The sequence below is a fragment of the Parasteatoda tepidariorum genome, chromosome 8, assembly GCF_982258835.1.
Source record: "Parasteatoda tepidariorum strain Cologne lab strain chromosome 8, Ptep-v5.0, whole genome shotgun sequence".
NCBI classification, from domain to species: Eukaryota; Metazoa; Arthropoda; class Arachnida; order Araneae; family Theridiidae; genus Parasteatoda; species Parasteatoda tepidariorum.
In genome coordinates this window covers 59,266,054-59,287,602 of record NC_141762.1, presented here as the reverse complement: position 1 = coordinate 59,287,602, position 21,549 = coordinate 59,266,054, and the positions used below count along the sequence as shown (strand labels likewise).

General features: G+C 31.7%; 1 protein-coding gene across 1 annotated transcript in view; it reads right to left on the bottom strand.

Annotated features, from left to right (window-relative positions):
* LOC107444627 (uncharacterized) overlaps nt 1-21,549 on the bottom strand; it is a 91,965-nt gene that overhangs the window by 16,496 nt on the left and 53,920 nt on the right. Inside the window, exons 4-12 of the mRNA XM_043041074.3 lie at nt 15,998-16,260; nt 14,191-14,315; nt 11,173-11,302; nt 8,836-9,024; nt 7,034-7,159; nt 5,138-5,445; nt 4,294-4,517; nt 1,994-2,173; nt 1,577-1,757 (exon numbers count right to left, since the gene is read on the bottom strand). Of these exons, the coding sequence (XP_042897008.2) occupies nt 1,577-1,757; nt 1,994-2,173; nt 4,294-4,517; nt 5,138-5,445; nt 7,034-7,159; nt 8,836-9,024; nt 11,173-11,302; nt 14,191-14,315; nt 15,998-16,260 (1,726 nt within the window). The remainder of the gene's footprint in view (nt 1-1,576; nt 1,758-1,993; nt 2,174-4,293; nt 4,518-5,137; nt 5,446-7,033; nt 7,160-8,835; nt 9,025-11,172; nt 11,303-14,190; nt 14,316-15,997; nt 16,261-21,549) is intronic.

The following is a 21,549-nucleotide window of genomic DNA, read 5'->3' as shown; positions in this document are numbered from 1 at the left end:
TCAACTTTACTTCGTTTTTATTCTCAACTTTATTTAACTTTATTTCGTTTATTCTCAACTTTATTACTTTATTCCTGACATCAGTGAAATCATTCCTTGTAAATGTGTTCTAAAAATTTCTACTATCTGGGAAAATATTCGTTATTTTACAAGATGTTGCTCTATTGTAAAATCTTTGCAGGATGAAAATTTAAAATTGTTTTCATACCCTACAATTATTAGACAAGGTTATTATAAAATAACTGCAAATGTTTTGAGCCTCATAATTAAAAAAACTATTGAATCAAAATGTAATAAGTTCTCAAGATGCATTTTTACCGTTTTTAAAACCATTCAAAAATCATTATTTTTTTAATTTTGGGTAAGCTTAAACAATTTTGTACAGTTTACACATAATTCTTAAAAAATTAGAACTGTAAAATAACCAATGGTCTAGCAAGATCTTGCTAAAGAATGATCCAATATTTTACTGTTCAGCAAACATCAACACCGTTGAAGCTCTAAACTTTGTTCTCCTCCCTTGTCTTTAAAGGAATATCTACCAGAAAAGGAATCTTGCCTCCTCAACTGTTACCTATTATTTCAGATCTATGACTGGTACTATATGAAACAGCTAGGCTCAAGCCGCGATCAGAGTCACTCCCCAGCGCTTCACACTTAACCGTTAAGCTATTGTGATTCAAATTAATATTTCAACGAAGTGAAAAGCAAAAGCATCATACAAATTTGACAAATAATTAATAAGGAAGGTGAGAATATAAACATCAAAACCTGTTTTACGAACTGAGAAAAGTAAAGGATGTTCGGAAAGGCGATTATTCGGAACATTCTCAAATTGATTACGGTAAATTTAGTTCAGCTGTAATTTGTAAAAAAAAACTGAGAAATTAGTTTTGTTAATATTCCATAGAATATAAAGAAAGAATTGTAATTTACATGTTTTCTGGTATTTATTCTTTGTTATTTACCTATTTCAAGAAGTCTAACATTATCTACATAGATTGTTATAAAGACTTTAAACAATGGCGAATTCCACTGTGATAGTTATAAAAATTAGCATTCTGTTTCAAAATTTAATCTCAATATTTTAATATAATTAGAATAGCCAGGAAAAAATAAGCTTTAAAATTCATAATATGGCATAAATCAATCTCAATAGCAAAATTTCAATCTGAAGAACGTGAAAAAAAAGTGAGGTAAAAAGAGTCAACTCTTAAATTTTATTCACCTTTTGCAAAGGATGCAAAGAGCATTTTTTTTTATTGAAAATTAAAGTAGTCTTTTATGAAAATTTCTAACTAACTCTATCAATTGAAAAAGAAAAGCAATTTTAAAAAATTTTTCTAGTCACAGATTCTCTTTCCCCTTGTTAAAATTTAAACATAGACTCCTGTGTTGTGTTTTAAAATTTTCCCTGCATCTGTAAGAAGATTTTCTGAATGTATATTAACGAGAAATAAATATTTACAGTTAGAAAGGAAAAAAAGCAATGAAATAATAAAACATTAAATAAGTTTTCAAAAACAATTTAAACTGAAATGTTCGACTTTGGACAAACATTGAATTAATAGCTCACCTTTTAGGAGTGTCATAATTCGGCAAAGAAGGAACTGTGTCGTGACTCCTTATGCTCGATGCTTGATCTTGGGCTCCTAAGATACTCTGAAGGCGCTCAACTCCTCCTATCGCTTGTAGGAGTCGGAGTAACTCTGCTACATTTCCTCCCCCTTCCGGTGTCTCCTCCTCTTCTTCTTCCTCTGAAATGTTTACAATTTCACTTCATAACCAACAAATTTTAAATTAGTACATGAAAATTGGGTACTTCCGACTCGAAAAAAGGTATAGTGATTATACCTAACCATGTGATTTAAGTCAGATTTAATTGGACTACGCCTAAGGGTTAAGAGCCATAACTTATAAAATTATGGCTCTTAATATATTGATTTTGAGATAGTTTAAGTTATTTATCACTAAATGTAATTGTTTATCTTACCTGGTTCTTCAGTCGTGGTTGTTGGTGGTTCAGTGGTTGTAGTCGTCGTGGTTGTGGTTGTTGTCGTTCTGCTTCGAGGTCGTGCTGTCGATTTCGCAGGTGAAGCACCAGTGGATCCCACTGGACAAACAACATTTTCAGGATAATCACAGGACTCCGAGTTCGAATTAAAATGAAGCCCTGTTTAAAAATTCATGAATGACAGTTTTTAGTTTCGTTATAAAAATGAATTTTGTTAAAACAACAAAAAATTTTAATTTTAACGATGCATCTAGATACTTCAATACCATCACTGCAATTTTTGTTTAGTGCTGCTAATATTTCAATAGAATTTTTTGGTTTGTACTTCAGTTTATTAGAGATTGAATTATGTTATTTTTTTAATTATAACAAACATGCAATCTGCAATATAAATTGTATACAATTCTACAATATTTAACATTAGTTGGAAATTAACAACATTTAACTACAAATCTGATAAAACTCAGCAGTGCAGGTATTAACTGCACTAATTGCAATTTTAACAAGTATTCGATTTCACGTTTTTATTCTGTTATAAATTTATACTTTATTAGAGAGGATTTGGAGAGTTAATCAATCGCGGCCTACTACTAGTTCTTGAAGCTGGGGACTCGTGATTAGGGGTGCTGTAGAGGGCCATCTTTGCCATGAAGCCATCCGTTTCTCTAGTCACGAATATCTTAAACCGCTAGATGTCCCAAACGGTGCATAGGTGCGGGGCCCTGAGCTGGTGTTGTTGTTGGTGGTGCGTCTTGAAATATTTTAATAATAAAAACAAATTAATGAGATTTGATTTGCAATTTTATGAACATCGTTTAGTGCAAAAATGTTTTAAATAATAATTAAAATAAATATAATTTTAAAAAATATTAAGCATATATTTCGCCTTTAAAAAAAACTTTTTAGACTTGTCAATTAAGAACAATTCTTACTATTAATATTTACAATTTTCCACCATTTACACTACATTATGTTAACACATTAACCTACTTATATTGTTTCACAAAGCTCAGACAGTTTTGACGCATAAAAATATTTCGAACATTTCGTGTAGCCGATATGCTTTCTGAAGTATTTTTTAAATACAATTTTAAAAAATATATATAACAGATCAAGTAAGAAAATTCGAAATTGAATACCAGCATTCCAAAATAAAATTAACTCTATCACTTAATACTAAAAAATGAAAATCCTCAAGTACATATTCTATAAGTAATAAGGCTAGCGAAAAGTGCCAAACATACCCCATTTTGCAAGAGAGCCTAACTAGCTTAAAAATCATGAATTATAAAATTTATTAAATTAAAAAGATTAATATTTGATATTTATCACCTGGAAAGACTTATGTTATCCTGCAATTTCTTACTGTTAAAACGCATATTTATTAATGACAATCTAGAACATGTTTTTTGTTGCATTTATACAAATACTTATCTTGCCTGATTCGGGTGGGGGATTTCAAATCTGAAATTAATTTTTTTTCTGAAAGCTATAGATTATTTTAAAAATGACATTTTTGGTCTATTTTTGTCGAAATGCACAAGTTTAAAAACGTTATATATAACAAGGGATTGCGTAAATGACGCAACAAACATCTAGGGGAGTTAGAGAACTATATCAGCCTTAAAATTTCATTAGAGCACATAACTGGAAATGTCGTCGTACGTGGCTATGGGAGTTTTCCTATTCATGACCTGTTCAGAAGCACACGAAGAAACATTTCATAATAAGGAAGTGCCTTGGTTGGCGCATAAAATTTCCGGGCATGTTTAATAATGCAATTTTAATCCAGATGATGTGACCTAACTCTCCTAGACGTTTGTCTCAAAATTTAAGCGATCCTCTATTATGTATAAAGTTTTTAAGCTTGTACATTTCGATAAAAAAGGAACTAAAAATGTAATTGAAAAATGTAGCTTGGAGAAAGAAACCGAGTGCAGATTTGAAATTAGCGGTACAAAAGTATTTAAGATCTGTGCAAAAATTTCACGCTACAGAAAACTAACTAATTTCACACTTTTATTTCTGTATTCAATAAGCTAAACCTTTATTTAAAAAATTCTTAAACTACAATAAATTGATAAGTATGTAAGTTTCTAAAACTCGAAGCTAAATAGGTTCTAGAACGTGCGACGGTTGAGATATTTTCTAATTTACCATAATGAGACAACAAACTTAGTTCAAAGACCTAAAAAGGATTTATATGATATCTTTTTTTAAACTAATTCATTCATACTTTATTCTGAATTTATTATTGAATTTATGGAATATTTCAGTACCTGAAGGACAGGTGAAAGCATGAGCTACCACACCAAGATTCGCCGGACCACTGTCCAAACACCAGAAATATTTCCTGCAGTCTTTGGGGTTATTGAAGAAGCCTTCGTCCTTACATTCAAAGGCTACACCGGGGTCTGGAGTCGGAGGTGGAGCTGGAGTTGTAGGAGTTACCAAAACTTCATTTTCCTCGGCTTCTGTGTTTAAGCGACGAGACGAAGTTTGCCTGTATGAATGCAACAAAGACTCAATTGTTATGCAGTGTCAGGCCACAAATGTGAACAGCAACAGGCAACAAGAAAAATTATGTATATTTTTTCTTATGTTAATTGGAGCTTTTTAGCATATAAAAAAAGGCAAATCAATGTAAGAAAAATTGTCTCTTAACGATCTTTGAAAATGCAGCTTGGTTATATTAGTGTGGTTAAAATAAATTAATAGAAAATTGCGCGCTATATTACTGTTTCACTATATATTTTTCGAATGAAAAATAATTTGAAAAATTATTCTTCTCCTCTTTTGTCAGCAAAAATAAGCAAATGACCTCCCTCTCCTTGAAAGGTGCTTACATAATATTTGAATGCGCCCCAATAAAATTAAAAGTAAAGTTTGAATAACGCCAAAAATAAGAGTAAAAGATTAAGTAATATATTGATTGATTAATATGCAATGCAATCAATATAGAACTTTGCTCCTAACAAAGATTGACACAAATTTGCATCTAAATCATTATTATTGAATTATTTTAACAGTGCACCCAGAGACATTTTGATAAAATTCCTTAATTTTTATCCCCAATTTTTAAAACAAATGTTGAGATTCTTAATTATTCTTAATTATACGAACCTGTCTCTCGAGGACTGTCTGTTTTGTACCAATCTCCGAAGAGTGTTCCGTCTTCTGGGAGCTTCAGTGGCCTCTTCTTCAGTTGCATCATCATCAAATCTGACAGCAGATGACCTAGGTTGTGGACCAGCTGATCTAGCAATAGATCTCTGACTCGAACTGCCCTCAATGAGATTTGTGAGCAACAGAACCTCTCTCAGGGTATTAACGAGAGGACTTTGCTCCCCTGTGCAGAGACCTCTAAAATCATCATTATCAAGAGTCCACACCATGGCACCTCCCAGTTTTTTATCTAATATGTACCGAGCCTATAGGGAAAATAATCTATTACAATCAATATAAATCAATGTGTAACATACGCATACGCAACTTGAAGCCCCACCTCTCCTCCCCCTCCCAATATTCATATTTGGAGCCACTGTGGCTCAGGGAATAGAGCGTTCGCTTCCGAATATGGTTAGCCAGGTTCGAACACCAGCAGTGGCTGGTTGATACGAATTCTGTTCCCATCTCGCACCGACCACAGTGCTGACGTAAAATATCCCCAGTGGTAGACAGATCATGGATTAGACTCCTCTTGTCATCGGGATTACAGATAGAGGTTTTAGTGGCTTTTCCTCTCCACATAACGCAAATGCTGGTTAGTTCCATCAAAAAGTCCTCCTAGTTTATCCCAATACTTGATCTAGGAGTTTCCTTCTGCATTCGCTTCAAAATTATGAGGCTACAGAGTTGAATTGAGATAGTCGTAAGCACCGAATTGGGGGAGCTGTTCAATGAAAAATAAATAAATAAAAATATCTAAAGTTGTGGCGAAAAAACAATTCAGGTAAGGTTACTTTTGCTTGCACTTAAAATCTTGACTGCATAACTTTCAGGTCTCATATATTTGTTAAAATTGTTTGTGGAGAATAGAAGTCAAAATTATTATATTGAGAAAAAAAAAAGGATTTTTTAAATCAAAAATAGTATGCGTGCGTGCTTATTTTTGGTCATATATACATTATATTTTGTTTAAAACCATACTAGGTATAAAAAAATTTCTTTTTCATTATTTTATTAAGGTAGTTAATAGAAAAATACGTTTTATTAAAAGCTTCCTGCTAATTTTCAAGAGCTGATCTTTGTAAATTAAAATGGTACTATAAACACTTTTCAACAAATTTTTTAACAGAAAAAAATAATAGTTTTTGATATTTTTACACTATCAACAAATGAATAAAAACATTGAAATCATTTTTAAAATAAATATTTCCTAGAAAAAAAATACAAAAAAGGGAAAAATATTTTATTCAAAATTTTGAAGTTAAAAACTAAAAAATATAGGTATATTTTTGAATATTCTAAATTAAAACGTGTACTACAAACCTCCACATCCTAATCTTATAAATTATTTTTTCTATTGTAATTTTAATTAGTGTTCTGCTTTTTCTAACATCATGACATTGCAATATTTTTTCTTAAAACATAGTTTTATTATTCAAATATATCTTCCATAAAATAAAATAAAACAAGAAACAAACTGTTGAGACTGAAAGAATTCTTAAATAATTATGAAACAAATGTACATTTAGCAAGAGGAATTCAATCTTGAGTCAAAATTAAATCAATTCATTGAGAAATGCACAGAAATCATCAAACTCATTCACATAAAAAAATGTATTTAAAGACAACGAGGTCATATTCAAGTGTAAAGTCATGTAATGCATGTTTACTATTTTATGAGCAACAGATTTTCCATCCATAAACACAATTAGAAATTAATTCTAATCCTTAAAGCTGAGAGCTTTGCTAAGCAGTAATTTCTCTCGGCAAATTAGTGACCTGTCTGGTTTTTGAAATGTTTGAAAACAGAGTAAAATAAAAATTAAATCAAAAGTATTACATTTAATTTACCTTATTAAATACCATGTCCTCATCATCAAATCCAACCCATTGATTTTCTTTGTAAGCATAAGGTCCTATAAGACTTGGTGATGGGGCTTCCACTTCCCAATCATCTTCTTTCACTTTCTGACAAATCTATTTTAATTTGAATATAAATCACATTTATTTAGCAATATCCTTTAGAGCTATGAAATATATTTAAATAATTCTAGTCAATATTTTTTAAATATTATTTTTACATTTCTCCATGCAATAACCAAATGTCCCACACAATTATTCAGTTACATAAAATTAAAAGTAATATTTTAAAAAAGCTCTAACTACTTTAGCCAATTTCAAAATATAACAACCGATTTTCTGATTTATTTTATGGCATGGCATTCAATATGCAGGCGAATTTCGTAATTCGTCAAAACTCGCTGAACTCGACGCTGAATTCGTCAAAACTCGACGCTTTCGATTACTAAAAAGCAGTTTTCATTTTAGTAATGGTTTTGAGTTCATTTACATCAACTTTGTCTTTAATATTTCCCCACAAATATTAATCTCAAGGTTTGAGATCAGGAGAATAAGGTAATCTTGATGATCGGTATGTACTTACAATACTATATTTCAATATTTTCACAGAAAAAATTAACAACAATAAAAATGCGCCTGCTCAACAAGAATCACGAGATACCCTACATTTAACCACTTTTTTTTTACAGAATATTGCCAAGGGTTCAAATGTCATTAAAAAAAAAATTTCGTGTAGCTCAAAAATTTTCATCCTAAATATTAAGATTGCAAATTGCAAGCAATATTATTTCTAATTATCTAAATATTCGAAAATGATAGGTGATACTTCATGTTATGTAAACTTTAAAAAAAAGGAAAAAGGAAAAAAACAAAAACAAAAACGTGAATAAAGTTGCAAAGTGACCAATAGAAGATAAGAAACAGGTGTGAGGGGACTTAGCGAGAACCCTAGGCAGCAAACGTTACGAAGCGGTATGATACTAGAAAAATAATTTACTAAATTATTAACATTTTTCAAAGTATCGTTTGATTCCCGAAATCAAGCAGCCTATAATGATTTTAGTAGAAGAAAACTCAAATTTGTGATTAGAATTCCAAATAAATATAATAATTGAACACTGGTTAATATCCTGATTCGGACAAATCTTTTGTGTTCTCTAGGTTGAAGTTTAACTTTACGTATAGTTTGTCCAATATAAGAAAAACCATACCGACACGAAATTTGATAAATGCCCTAATTATTAATATCAGGAATAGAGTCCTTACGTTTGGTGAAATTTAGTTTATTGACAGAGGAAAAAACGACTTAAAACTCAAATTCATTCAAAATCTTAGAAACTTGAGGACTGACTTTCGGATAGTTAGGTAAAACAATCGAATTGCTTAAGCTAGAGAATTTGATGGATTGCGAGATTAATTTTCTTTCCATGAAATCAATAATATTGGAAGGAAAACAGCGATAGCTTTAAGGGAAAAAAGCTCTTCATTGAGAAGATAAATATTTAAATAAATTTTAAAAGCTTAAGAGTGAGTAAGGCAGCTGGTTAGGGAGATGGGAAGAAAGATCATGAGGGGAGGAATATAAACGCAAATGGTTTTTTATAAGCAGCAGTGTGGAATTCATTGCAATTATGAGTAATAATTGCAATAAATTTCTCACTCATAATTGCAATGATTGATTCGTTGCAATTACGAGCATTGCTGACGAAATTTAGTTATTAGACTTAAAAATCCAATCGCCACAGCCAATTACACTTGTGTCATATAAAAAAAAATAGCATAAAATACCCTACTTCGTAAAATGCAAGATATCCCTTTTCTCTAGTAGCTGCACCTTCCTCGCCGGGGCCTGTTGATGGAGCATCGTAACTACTTGCAAGTTGAGGACTAGATAAAGTAAAAGATCTGCCATACATTGGAATCCCAACAATCAGTTTGTGGTTTGGTGCACCCAATTTCAAATAATAATCCACTGTCCATGCCTATTTATAAGAAAAATATTAATAAATAATTTATATATATAAATCATGTATAAGTTTTCTTAGTTAAATATGTATTATATTTTTTTTCACTTATTATTACTAAAATATTTAAACAGCTGCGAATTATTTTTATATGGACAAATAATTTAAATATGGACAAGTAATTAAAAAAGTAGCGAACGACAAAGGTTTAGACAATATTTACAATTACCGTATATCGGGCCGGGATAGCCTGGTCGGTAGGGCGCTGGGCCCATATCCAAGAGGTCGTGGGTTCGATCCTCGCCGGCCGAAGACTCCCCGTGTAGTAAAATGGTGACTGATGCACGTTAAATCTGTCGAGTCTCAAAGTCCTCCATGTTCCCACAACAAATCAATACCTCTGGGGGTACTGATCCAGGAGTTTCCTTGTCTTCTGGATTGGTTCAAAATTATAAGGCTACGGAGTTGAACGTAAGTAGTCGTAAACCCATGAAATTGGGTCGGCTGTTCAACGACGGTTATAAAATAAAAATAAAATTACCGTATATCCCGGTGTTTAAGTCGACTTTTCAACCGCCCAAAAGTTTACGAAAATCAGGGAGTCGACTTACAGGCCGGCAATATTCGTTATTCGGATAAAGTCGGATATTCGTTAATTGAGAAACATCGATGAATTATAAACAATGAGATAGATGTGAAAAACTTTGTATCAATTTACTCCAATCAAAAACTATTTTTGATATGTTATACAGCATTATTTTTGCATTTTCTCTCTCTATATTTTCCTTACATACACATTTTTAATGGAAATGATACTTTAAAATACGTTGAGAAAATAATTAAAAACGGGAAAAATTAAGAAAATTTATTCAAAAGTATTATAAGCAATATTACTCAATGAGAACTTTTAAAACATTACATAAAGCTACAAATTTAAAGATTCTAGAGCATCATCTCACAGGATTTGTTTATGCACCTTTATTAGAGGGCAAATGTATCATATCCTGAGAGAACAATGTGTAGGGCTCGTCAATTGTCTCCAAATGTCAGTAAAATCATACGCATGGGCGGCAAATTTATCGCCTTGAAATATGTTTGAAATTTATAAAATAGTAACGAAATATAATTTTTTGTATGAAATTCCACACATTTAAAAAAATTGTACTAATTATATTGTTCTACGTGCGGTATGGAATTCAAATGGAGTAACACTAAAAGTGTCTGGTACGGAAATTTTTTAATTAAAATGTTGAAATTTTAAATTTGCATGTTGTTCTCTGTTTTGAATTTATGTACTGGCGTATGTTACTGCTCACCAATAAAATAATATTTGACTTTTTTTTAAATTTTATAATTTTTAGATAGTTAAATTTCATTATAATATTTGTTAGTTCCTACTTTCTCTGTTTTCATCATTTATTTATTTATTTGGTCTCAATATTTTAATCTCTATGCTGAGTATATTTACTTATATAATAGTTGTTTTTCACGTAATGTAATAAATACTAATCTTCAATCATTATGTAGTAATGAACCTAATTAGGGTGTTATAGTCATAATTAATAATTTTTTATCTGTATAATAACGTGAATTATGTAATTGTAAAGTTAGATTTTTCTCTCAAATTTGTAGACCATATGAAGTTTTTTGACTCTAAATGAATAGTGGTACAAATTTTAAGGTTCTATTAGACCACTAAATTTTCCTTGCTGTTGTGAACTCTAACAATGTAAGCTATTTTTGCCTCGAGATAATTTTGCAGACTTAACATTTTGTATGTTTTTTTTTTCAATTTTAGAAATTTCTATAATTGTGTTTTTACAATGGTCGACCTATACACCCGAAATACCAGAAATTTGATATCCCATCAAAAAATAGGGTTACTTATACACCGGATATACAAGTTTGTTTATTTTCAGTTACACCCACCGAAAGATTTACCAAATGATTTACCAAGTGCCAAACAATGGCAAAAGTGCAGCAATCGGGCATTCAATATAACTAATGCATTTTCGTTAAATATATTGCATTGTGCATAAAAAGTATTTAAAGTATTAACTCATCTAAATAATAGTACTGATACCAAAATTACTTGCCATTAATATTTATATTTAGAGATATAAAGTTCATGAAAAATCAGAGAACAAATTATTTTGTTAAACATACCACATTGAGGCGGTTGCGCTCGTCAAGAGGATCCAAATCAGACGGAGGGAAAAGTGGTGAATGATGATGAGTTTCTGGCTCGTAAGCTGTATGGTAATCATACGTTAACATGTTCAAAAAGTCAGCATGCCTGGTGAGGAAAAAAAAGAATGGTTATTATTTTGAGTCAAATTGTCATTACACAGGGTTAGTCTGCGCAAGGTGGCAAAACTTACTGGGTGATAGAACGCAACTACATGAGCAATATCCGTTATAGAATGTGTGATCGGTACACAAGCAGTGAGAAGTTAAAAGGTACCTTTCCACTGTCACATTTAAAGAATTAATAGAGGAATAGGAAAAAAGATTTCAGAACACTTTTTATTCACGACACTCAAAGAAATTGCTCAAAAGCTTTTCCGCATCCTTTACTCGAGTCGCAGTCTGCGATGCAGCTGGTGGAAGGTCGTTTGAGCATCACTTGGAGCAATTCTTTGTACATCGATTACATCTTCTTTTTTTTTGAGCAATTTATTTGTACATCATTCATATTCCCATGAATAAAAAGTTATATAATTGATGCAAAAAAATGGATATGAGTGATAGGATATGACACGGAAGTATGATTGATGTGGAAAGAATTGCTCCAAGAGTTGCTCAAAAGATCTTCCGGTAGCTGCAACGCAAACTGAAATGCGTATAAAGCCTGTATTATAACTGGCAAGGAGAGCTTTTGAGTAATTTCTTAGAGTACTTGAATAAAAAGTTTTCTGGAGCATATTTGCTTACTCTTGTGTTAATTTTTTAAATGTGACAGTGAAAAACTACCATTTAACTTCGCACTGCTTGTGTTCCTATCACACATACTATGACGGATATTGCTCGTGTGAATGCGTTCTATGACCAAGTAATGTTCTGCCACCTTGTTCAGTCAAAAATCAGCAGGTTTGGTAAAGGAAAAGAAGAATTTCATAATTTTAAATCAAGCAATAGTCATCATATATCTACATAAACCAGCATGCCTGGTGATTAAAAAGAATTCTTATTTTGAGTTAAGTGATAATAAAGGGAAAAAGTATCCCGAGTATAACGTTCAGCCTACACAGATAAGGAACAGACAACAAAATAAATATAATAATAAATAAAATGAAAACCGAGAACATTAGTTTAACACGCATTAAAATTCAGTCTTAATGGTCCGTGGGTCTAACCATAAATATGCTAATTATTTTATGGCGATGCTACTTTAAGTTGTGAAATGAAGCGTACTCAGGAATCTGTCTAGGTTTTTTTGAGAGGTACCTATTTTGTAAAAATTTAGACATAATTTGTGAAAATTAAAAATTATATTCAAAAATCAACACAAAAATATGGTAAAAATATGAATTTATCGTTTCTTAAGGGATACAAAAATAAAATTTTGAGAAAAAGTATTTTGTGAAACTACCGTTTTTCCTAAAGTTGAATTTGTGAAGGTACCGCTAAACGGTAGTAAATTTGGCCTGAACATATCCTTGGAGTTACTCCGAATAATGATGCCTGCCTCTCGACAAATTTGGATTCTTGACCCTTAAAATATAGACGTTAAGCAACTGTGATCTGGTTAAACTTTGGTCCCAATATATTTGTCAGAATAACTTTGAGTCTTTTAATGATTTACTTTTTGGATATATTGCTATATTCCCTATTTAAGTGAATCAGAAATTTTTTGCACATAAGCTAATTTATCCAAAAATAATTCATGTAGAAACTAACCGTTTCAAATAATTCATTATAATTTAGTTTAATAATCCTTGAAAAACTTTGAGCTGTAATGCTTACAAGATTTCACATTTTGATCTATGTTACTTTAAGTACAAAATTTGAAGGAAATTGGCCAAATAGTTTTTGAATCGATGATATTTCCTGAAGGTTGTCAATTTAAGGGTCAGTTAAAGATAACATTTAAAATTCGATTTAAGGTTAAATTTTCAATAAAGAGCTATTCAGCCAAATTCATTGAACTTTCAGATTTTGTCATGTAAAGTCTCCTAATTTAAAAATGCTGTACAAACTTCCACATGCCTTACAGTTCAAAACATTTTCATAATGAAAAATAATAGATGATTGTTTTATTTCATATCCGGTGTTGAACAGCCGACCCAATTTTGAGGAATAACAAAAGATAAATTCGGTCTTTGGATGAATTATTTTCCCTCTTCATGTTTAAATGGTTAACAAAACTTAAATTTACCTAAAAAAAATATACGTTTATTATTATATTCAAAATTAATTACGTTGTATTAAGATCAAATTGATTATATTTAGGATTTAACTCACGAAGCATAAATATTTTTTCTTAATAGGTAAAAATTCTATTACTAGTTCAAAAGTTATTGAATTGCTCTGATTTTATGTTGTGCATACATAAATAATGGAGGATAAAAAAGATAGTTTTTGTGGTTTAATCAGAAATGATACTAGTCATCATTTAAGCTACTTGTTTATATTTTAAATGCATCATAAGATTTAGAACAATTTATTGTTCAAAAAAGACAGTATCTCCTCCAAAATTATTCTATATTAAGAAAATTGATAACAAATAATTCAGTTCAAATGATTGAAAATTAACGCACACTAAAATCTTTTTGAGCTTTGAAAATACACGGAACCTGCAGAGGATTGATATCCATTCAATATTTTCTAACCACAATGGAACTTCTGTAGTTTTTGAAGAAATTTCCTAGTACTGGCAAAGGCAATGAAGGAATATTTTGCGAAACTAAAAATTACATAATCTGTCCACTACTTCAAACAAATAATTTAAACAGATATATAAACGGTTAGACTGACAAATTGATTTGTTTTTTATTTGTGTTAAAAGTTTCATAAAAGCTTGATTTGTTTTTAAAATTTCAGCTTTCGCTTAGTACCTCTGAAAAAATATTTCGCAAAGATTTCAAATGTTGCATGGTATGATGTATTTGTAATTTTTAAGTATTTATAAGTATGTTTTTAAATTGGTTGTTAACAAAAAAATTAATTTTGTTAATAACTGACTTTGATATTTCTGGTACATCGAATCCTTGATCTATATAATCCTTGGTGGCAGGAACGGCAACAGAAAGAAGTAGTTTCTCTTTATCTGGTGAAAGATCTTCTTTATCTATGACTTCACGCAACTCCTGAAAGAATAAGACAATAAAATTATTTTTAAAATCACTGTTATTTACGGATGAACTTTTACAAATTGACTTCATAACAGTTTTTCTTTTGTATTATTAGAATAATTTAAGCTACCTTCATTACATTAACATACGAGCGTTGTTTTTAAAGTAAGGACCGTTTGAAAATAAAAACCAAACGCAAGAAAATTTCCGAGAAGCAAATTTATTTTCAGATTCATTTCTCCTTTTATCAGCATAGTTGCCAAGTTTGTTTAAACACTTACCATTTCTTACTACTACGTTTAGAATACCTTTTTCATACAAACTTGCCACCTACTCCGTTGACCAAGAGGTCACTGCCGTTTTCACGTATTTGTCATCGTTGTTGTGATTGCAGTCAAAATGATGCTTGAAATATCGGAAAAGATTAAAATCACTCAGATCAAGGTCTGGACTGTAGGGAGGGATGGTCCAAAACGTTCCAACCAAAAGAGTCCAATAAAGCTGAGGAGAGAGTCATTTTCATAAAGTAGCAAAATTCCATGTGAGCATGGCAGGGAATTTTACTACTTCACAAGTCGTCACTTCACAAATCTGCTAAGTGAATGTACGCAGCAGACAAGATGTTTGCAGACTAAAAACACATCATTGGCCGTATCGCTTGAATGATGGGTGTTTTGTTAAATTTTGAATATTTTAAAGACTTAAAACTGACTGTACAGTTTACCTGCACAGCTGCAATTGAACACAGTTGATCCTGAGGAATGCCGAGACACGACACAAGCACTTGTTGCGACGCAAGCGTCAACTATTAGTGTACGCGACAAAACGGCCCTTACTTAAAAAGCAACCCTCGTACACAAAACCTTTAAATGTTATCTCCTAAGTGACATATAGCGAAGAGTTTCTCTAATTGGGCCATCTTCATTATTTCGTTACTGACTGTTCGTTATTTTATTAGTTATTGACTGTTTATAGTATACTTTATGAAATTTGAAAATCGACATTGAACCATTAAATTAATTAATTTTACCCACTCAAGCCAATCATAAAAATTTTATAAGTTATGGTATTATTTACTTCGTCATATATAACGTCGTCGTATATTACGTCGTTATAATGTCGTCATATGTCTCTATGGGGCGCTTCCCTGTTATGGGCTGTTTCTTCATGTACTTCTGAACAAGTTGTTATAGATAAGCACCCCTAGCCATGCACAGCGGCATTTCCGGGGATGGGTTCCTATGCAATTATAATCACGCGAATGCTTCCTAACTCCCTTAGAATTTTGTCGTACCATTTACACTATCCCATGTTATCTATAGCGTTTTTAAAATGGTACATTTCGACAAAAACTGGACTAAAAATTCATTGAAAAAAGCAATCAGTTGCTTAAGAGCAAAACTAATTTCATATTTGAAATACCCATACCCGAATAAAGCAAGCTCAAGTACTTGCATAAATGCAACAAAAAACCTCTTCCCCACTGTAATTAATTCATCAAACCAAGAAGACGCTGTCCTACTTCTTACTATCTGTACTACATTAAACTTGAACTGAAAACGAAGAATTTAGTTGAATGATTCACCTAATTCGTCTTGAACTGTTATTCAAAAATAATAAGTTTTCTTACACAACAACGGCGTTGTGGTGTCACCAACTTCAATGAAAACAACACCTTAACGATGATTAAACTTTACCTTGACGAGTAAGGCGTATCCACTTTTGTCAGTGGTGTGGTTTCCTCCTTCTCTGAAAGCAGGGTATTCCCAATCTAGATCAATGCCATCAAAACCATGTTCCCTGAGGAACAACAAGGCGCTGGAAATGAAGGTCCGGCGATTGTCCTCGGATTCCACAAGTTTGGAAAATCTCTTGGATCCCTCGTTCCATCCACCCACGGCAATCATGGTTTTCAGGTTCGGATTGTAGGCTTTTAAACTGACAAAGCTCCTGTAATTGCCTGGGGAAAAAAAGAACGTTAATAAGGGTAATGTCATTTGACTGAACATTTTTGGTTAAAACATCCCAGAATATAGAATTCTTGGTGATACATAACACAGGGGAAAAAATTTCTGTTGCGTGAGATTTTTTAAACAGATCTTAAATACTTTCGTATCATTGATTTAAAATCTGCAATTGGTTTCCCTTTCCAAGTTACATTTTTTAATGACATTTTTAGTCGAAATGTAAAATGTTTATATACAAAAAGATGTCACGTAAGTGCTGCGACGAACGATTAAGGGAGCATATCATCAAGAGTAAAACTTCATTAAAATGCATCCCCGGAAATGTCGTCATACGCCGCTAGAAATGCTTGCTTACTACGAGCTGTTTCTTCGTGTGCTTCTAAATAGGTCAAAATTGGGAAGCGCCTCTGGCGGTGTAAGACGACATTTCGTGGTTGGGTTCCCATGCAATTTGAATCCTGATATTGTGCCCTTTAAGAGTTTGATAAGATATTGTGTCCTTTAAAAGTTTGTCGCAACATTTACGCGATGCCCTGTTACACACGTTTTTAAACTAGCAAATTTTGAAAAAAAAATATAGATTCATTAGATCTTTAAATCAAAAGTTACTCAGGGTGGTCCTTTTATATTTTTTGCACACTATAAAATTTAGAAATCAAAACATATATTCTATGCCTTAAATAATTTTACACTTTTCTTAAAAATTCACCTCTTTGAAATCACTTTGATTATTTTGATATTATGGTCAATCCCTAAATTAAAATTAATCAAAGGAGTATATTAAATTTCTCTGTGAAATTAATTAAGTTGGAATATTTATCCTTTTCATATTGGTATATTTTCTTATGAAATTCAGCATTCTTTCGCGTGAAAATCCAATTACTTATTTCCATTAAAAATTTTACATATTATTTTACCTCAAATTTAGAAATCAAAAAATTGAAATTATATATTATGCTTTATAGAATTTCACACGTTAGCTGAAAATTTACTTCTTTGAAATTGCATTGTTTATTCTAACACTAAGATTTACATAAAAGTGCATATGTTATATCGCTGGGCTTTGCTTTAAAAGCCAGACATCATAATGTATGTGAATGTATAATCAAGTATTTTGGAAATGAAGAAAAACTATGTATTATATTAGGGTATTAAATCTCTGGAAGCAGGTTAAGGTATTATTTCAACCTGGAGCAGGTAATGTTTGTTTTCCCTAAATCCCTTTCATTAATTATTTATTCCCTGTTTTCAAGTTCTCTTTTTCCCGCTCTGACGTACGAGCGAACCACCAATAGGTAGTAGCTATAGCTGTGACGAAATAATGTCGTCATCGAACCTGTGCAGCGTGGACGGTGTGGCACGCGATCTACGAAGGGAGAGTTTTTTTTTTTGCTCTCTCTTAGCTTCCCGAGGTGATGGTCGTGACTGGCGCCTGCAGGGTCCGAATCAAGTTAACGCGGCGGGACGGACGCGTCCCTATCTCCCGATGGACATCACGATAAGTTTTCCTATTTCTTTTCATATTGCTTCGTTTAACGCTAAATTTAAATAAACTAATTTATTTTTTTTTTATTTATTAAATCCGTAGGATCCTATCAAATAAGTAATTCTAATAATTAAACTTAACTTCGTGGTAGCTGTGCCACGTGCTCGCGCTAATTTAACTTAATATGAAATGAAAACTTAATATTTTTTTTTATCTTTCCCTGCTCCAGAGAATCTTTTTTTATTGTATTAAAATGATTAGTAATGATTTTCATTGTCATGTTTAAATTAGAATGTTAAACCACATGAGGAATGTTATACTTAATTGTTTTAGAATGTTAAACCACATGAGGAATGTTATACTTAATTGTTTGAGCTGAACATGATTAATATGATTTTCAATAAATATTGTAATTTTATATAAACTTAACTCTCATTTATTGGCAGTTATTAATTGATTCACTTTAGGCAGTTATTGTGATTTTAGTAGCTTTTAGTTATATATTTGAATATTTTCCTGACAGGCTCGAACCTGATTTTAGATTAGCTTAAATAATTTATTTGGAGGAAAATGCTTGAATTACTTTGATTGCATAAAAATAATAAAATATTAAATCAAGATAAATAATTTTATTAAGAAATCTAAGCCTAGATGCAATTAGATTTAAGTATTAGTGAAGCACGTGTCGATCCACACGTGTTGATTTAGACTTGAACTAGAATAGTAAATTGTTAATTCTAATTTTTTCTTAATTAATTTCATAATTAAATTAATGAAACGGTTCGATAGTGATGAGTAATTATCAAGGAATATTAATCATTTTTCTCCACTAACTAGTTATTCAAATTCACAACGCAATTCAAATTAATGAAAGACACATTTTTAGGTACTGTTATATGTCTCCATAAAGCAAATATAACAAATGGTGCCGAGACACCTGTTAGGAAAAATTTTATTTCAGTAAATAGTAATATTTAGAGAAAAAAAAAAACTTTTTTTTAACGTCATGTTCAGCAAATGATTTTGAATTTGATGCATATTATTTTCATTTGTGTGTTATTTTGTTATTAGTATTACTGGTATTAAGGTATATTTATGTGAATGTGTGATATATTCCCCTGATGAGATTGATATTAGTGGTTACAAAGCTAATTAGATTAATGCTTTCAAAATAGCAATTATTTGTAGGTAAACTTTCACTAAGACAAAAATTTTAGTTTATATATTTTTTTTTGAGTGTTGGTTTTTCCGTTTTTTAACTAGACATGACTGATAACCAGTTAGAAGGTCTTTCTACAAACTCTACGGGAGTAAAAACAATAGACATTATTCCAGTAGTCAAAAGTCACACAGTTTCTGAGTTCTTACCCGTGATCCCATCGTTTGACGGAAATTCTAATTTCTCTGCTTTTATAGATAAATTTAATTCGATTGCTGACTATTGTAAATGGGATGATAATGACAAAATTTTGGCTCTTTCGTTACGCCTTATCGGCGAAGCTCAGGAATTCGTATCCACTCAGCGAGAGTTAAGGTACACTAAGGATTTTAAATTGTTAGTTAAATCGTTAAGGGAAAGATTTGAAACTAAATCGAATATGGCTTCGTATATAACCAAATTAACACAGGCATATCAGCTGCCTTGTGAAAATGCACGCCAGTTTTTCAGCCGTTTAGAAGGGATATCATATAACTGTATTCCAGGTAATGGCGGTGAAGAGTTTGAAAGTTATAGAGAACAACTTTTGTTATCCGCTGCTAAGCAAGGTTTAAGGGTTGAATTGTTAAGAGGAATTGCATCGACCGCACTAGATAGTTATAATGAATTTAAAAAACATACTCTTACGTTTGAGGAAAATTTTAAGTTAATTGAGCCAATGCAATTAGCGGCAGCAATTCAAGCTAAATCGGAAGACAATACAGCAGCCAAAATAGATGATCTAAGTACAAAAATCGAACAGCTTACACTAACAATTTCTAAAATGCAAACAAAACTCGATACCGAACAAAACAATCGGGAATATAGAGAGAAGCCGCGTCAAACACATAGTGCTAGAAATCGTTATCAGAATCAGTCTGAAAAGAAATGTTTTAACTGTAAAAAATTGGGACATTTAGCAAAGAATTGCCCAGTTCCATATTGTAATTACTGCAAACGTATAGGTCATTCAGTAGAGAATTGTTTTAAGAAAAACAAAGATTTAAACTAACTAGGGGTGAGGTAACGGCACCACTTATCTCTGTGGATACCCCCCAAGTGGTGTTAAATCAGGAACCAAATTTAAATAATGAAAATGCAAACAAAAGTACACTTTCTGTGGAAAGTTCAGAATTTTTTCCTAACGCTAATATTTCTAAGAATTTACCAATTGTTAAGGTAGACATTAAAAATTTAAATTATTTTGCTCTCGTGGATACCGGATCTACAATTAATTTAATTTCAGAGAATATGTTAGAAGAACTTAATTGGATTGACAAACAGAAAAATTGTAGGATAGAAGTACAAAATTTTAATGGAGGTCTTGTTAACATCAACAAGTCAATAAACTTAGATCTAAAAATTGATAGCGTAAAATTTTCTGCAGAATTTTTTGTTTTGCCCAGGTTATCTCGAGAGTATGACATAATATTAGGTTACCCTTGGTTAAGTAAAAATAAATTCACTTTAGATTGTAATACTAGAAACCTAAGAAGTAGTGAAATTGATATAAGTTTCGCTCATGCAAATAATACTGAAACTTGTAATACTTGTGAGTCCGAAAAAGGTATTTCCTTATTTACGACCCAAAAGACTGTAGTACCCCCTTTCTCACAGTTGGTAATTCCCGTTCGAACAAACATAAATTCAGTAAACATACTGAAACAAATACTTCTTTTGCCCAACAAAAATATAGACAATCTTTTAATTGCAAGAACGGTTTCTTTGGCTTCTGATAAACTATTTATAAATGTCATGAATGTAGGTGAAACCCCTATCCATATTAATAAAAACGCGTCCCTCGCTAAAATGGAATGTTTATTTGTACCAAATAAAGATAAATGTAATAATATTGACACAGCTCAACTTGGAGAGGATTTTGAATGTTGGGGTGGAAATTTTCAGCTTGATCATTTAATGCTGAACAAAGAGATAGATTGTTGGAATTTTTAAAAGTTTACAGGGATGTTTTTGCTCACTCGGTCACAGATTTATCTGAGGGATGTGAAACGCTGTTACACAAAGTTGATTTGTCGGATGACATTCCTGTCAGGCAACGTCACTATAAAGTACCACACCATCTAAAACAAGAACTTGATAGACAAATTAATGAATTGCTTGATATTGGTATAATTAGCCCAAGTGATTCACCATATGCAGCCCCCGTGGTTTTAGTGAAGAAAAAAGATCAATCATACCGCTTATGCACCGATTTCAGGAAATTAAATTTAAAAACCTTACCCGATTCGTTTCCCATACCCTGCATTACCGATTTGGTGGATAATCTGGCTGACGCAACGTTATTTAGCTCATTAGATTTATGCAGTGGGTTTTTTCAAATGAAAATTCATCCTAGCGACAGATATAAGACCGCTTTTGCCACCGAGCACGGTCTCTACGAATGGAATAGGGTACCCTTTGGGTTAAAAAACTCCCCAAACAGCTTCCAACGATTAATGTCTTTAATTTTATCAGGTTTAAAACCCTTGCAAATAGCCGTATATTTGGATGACATTATAATAGCCTCGAAAACCGAAGAAGAGCATTACAAAAAATTACAGCTGGTTTTCGAACGTCTTCGCCAACACAAATTGAAAT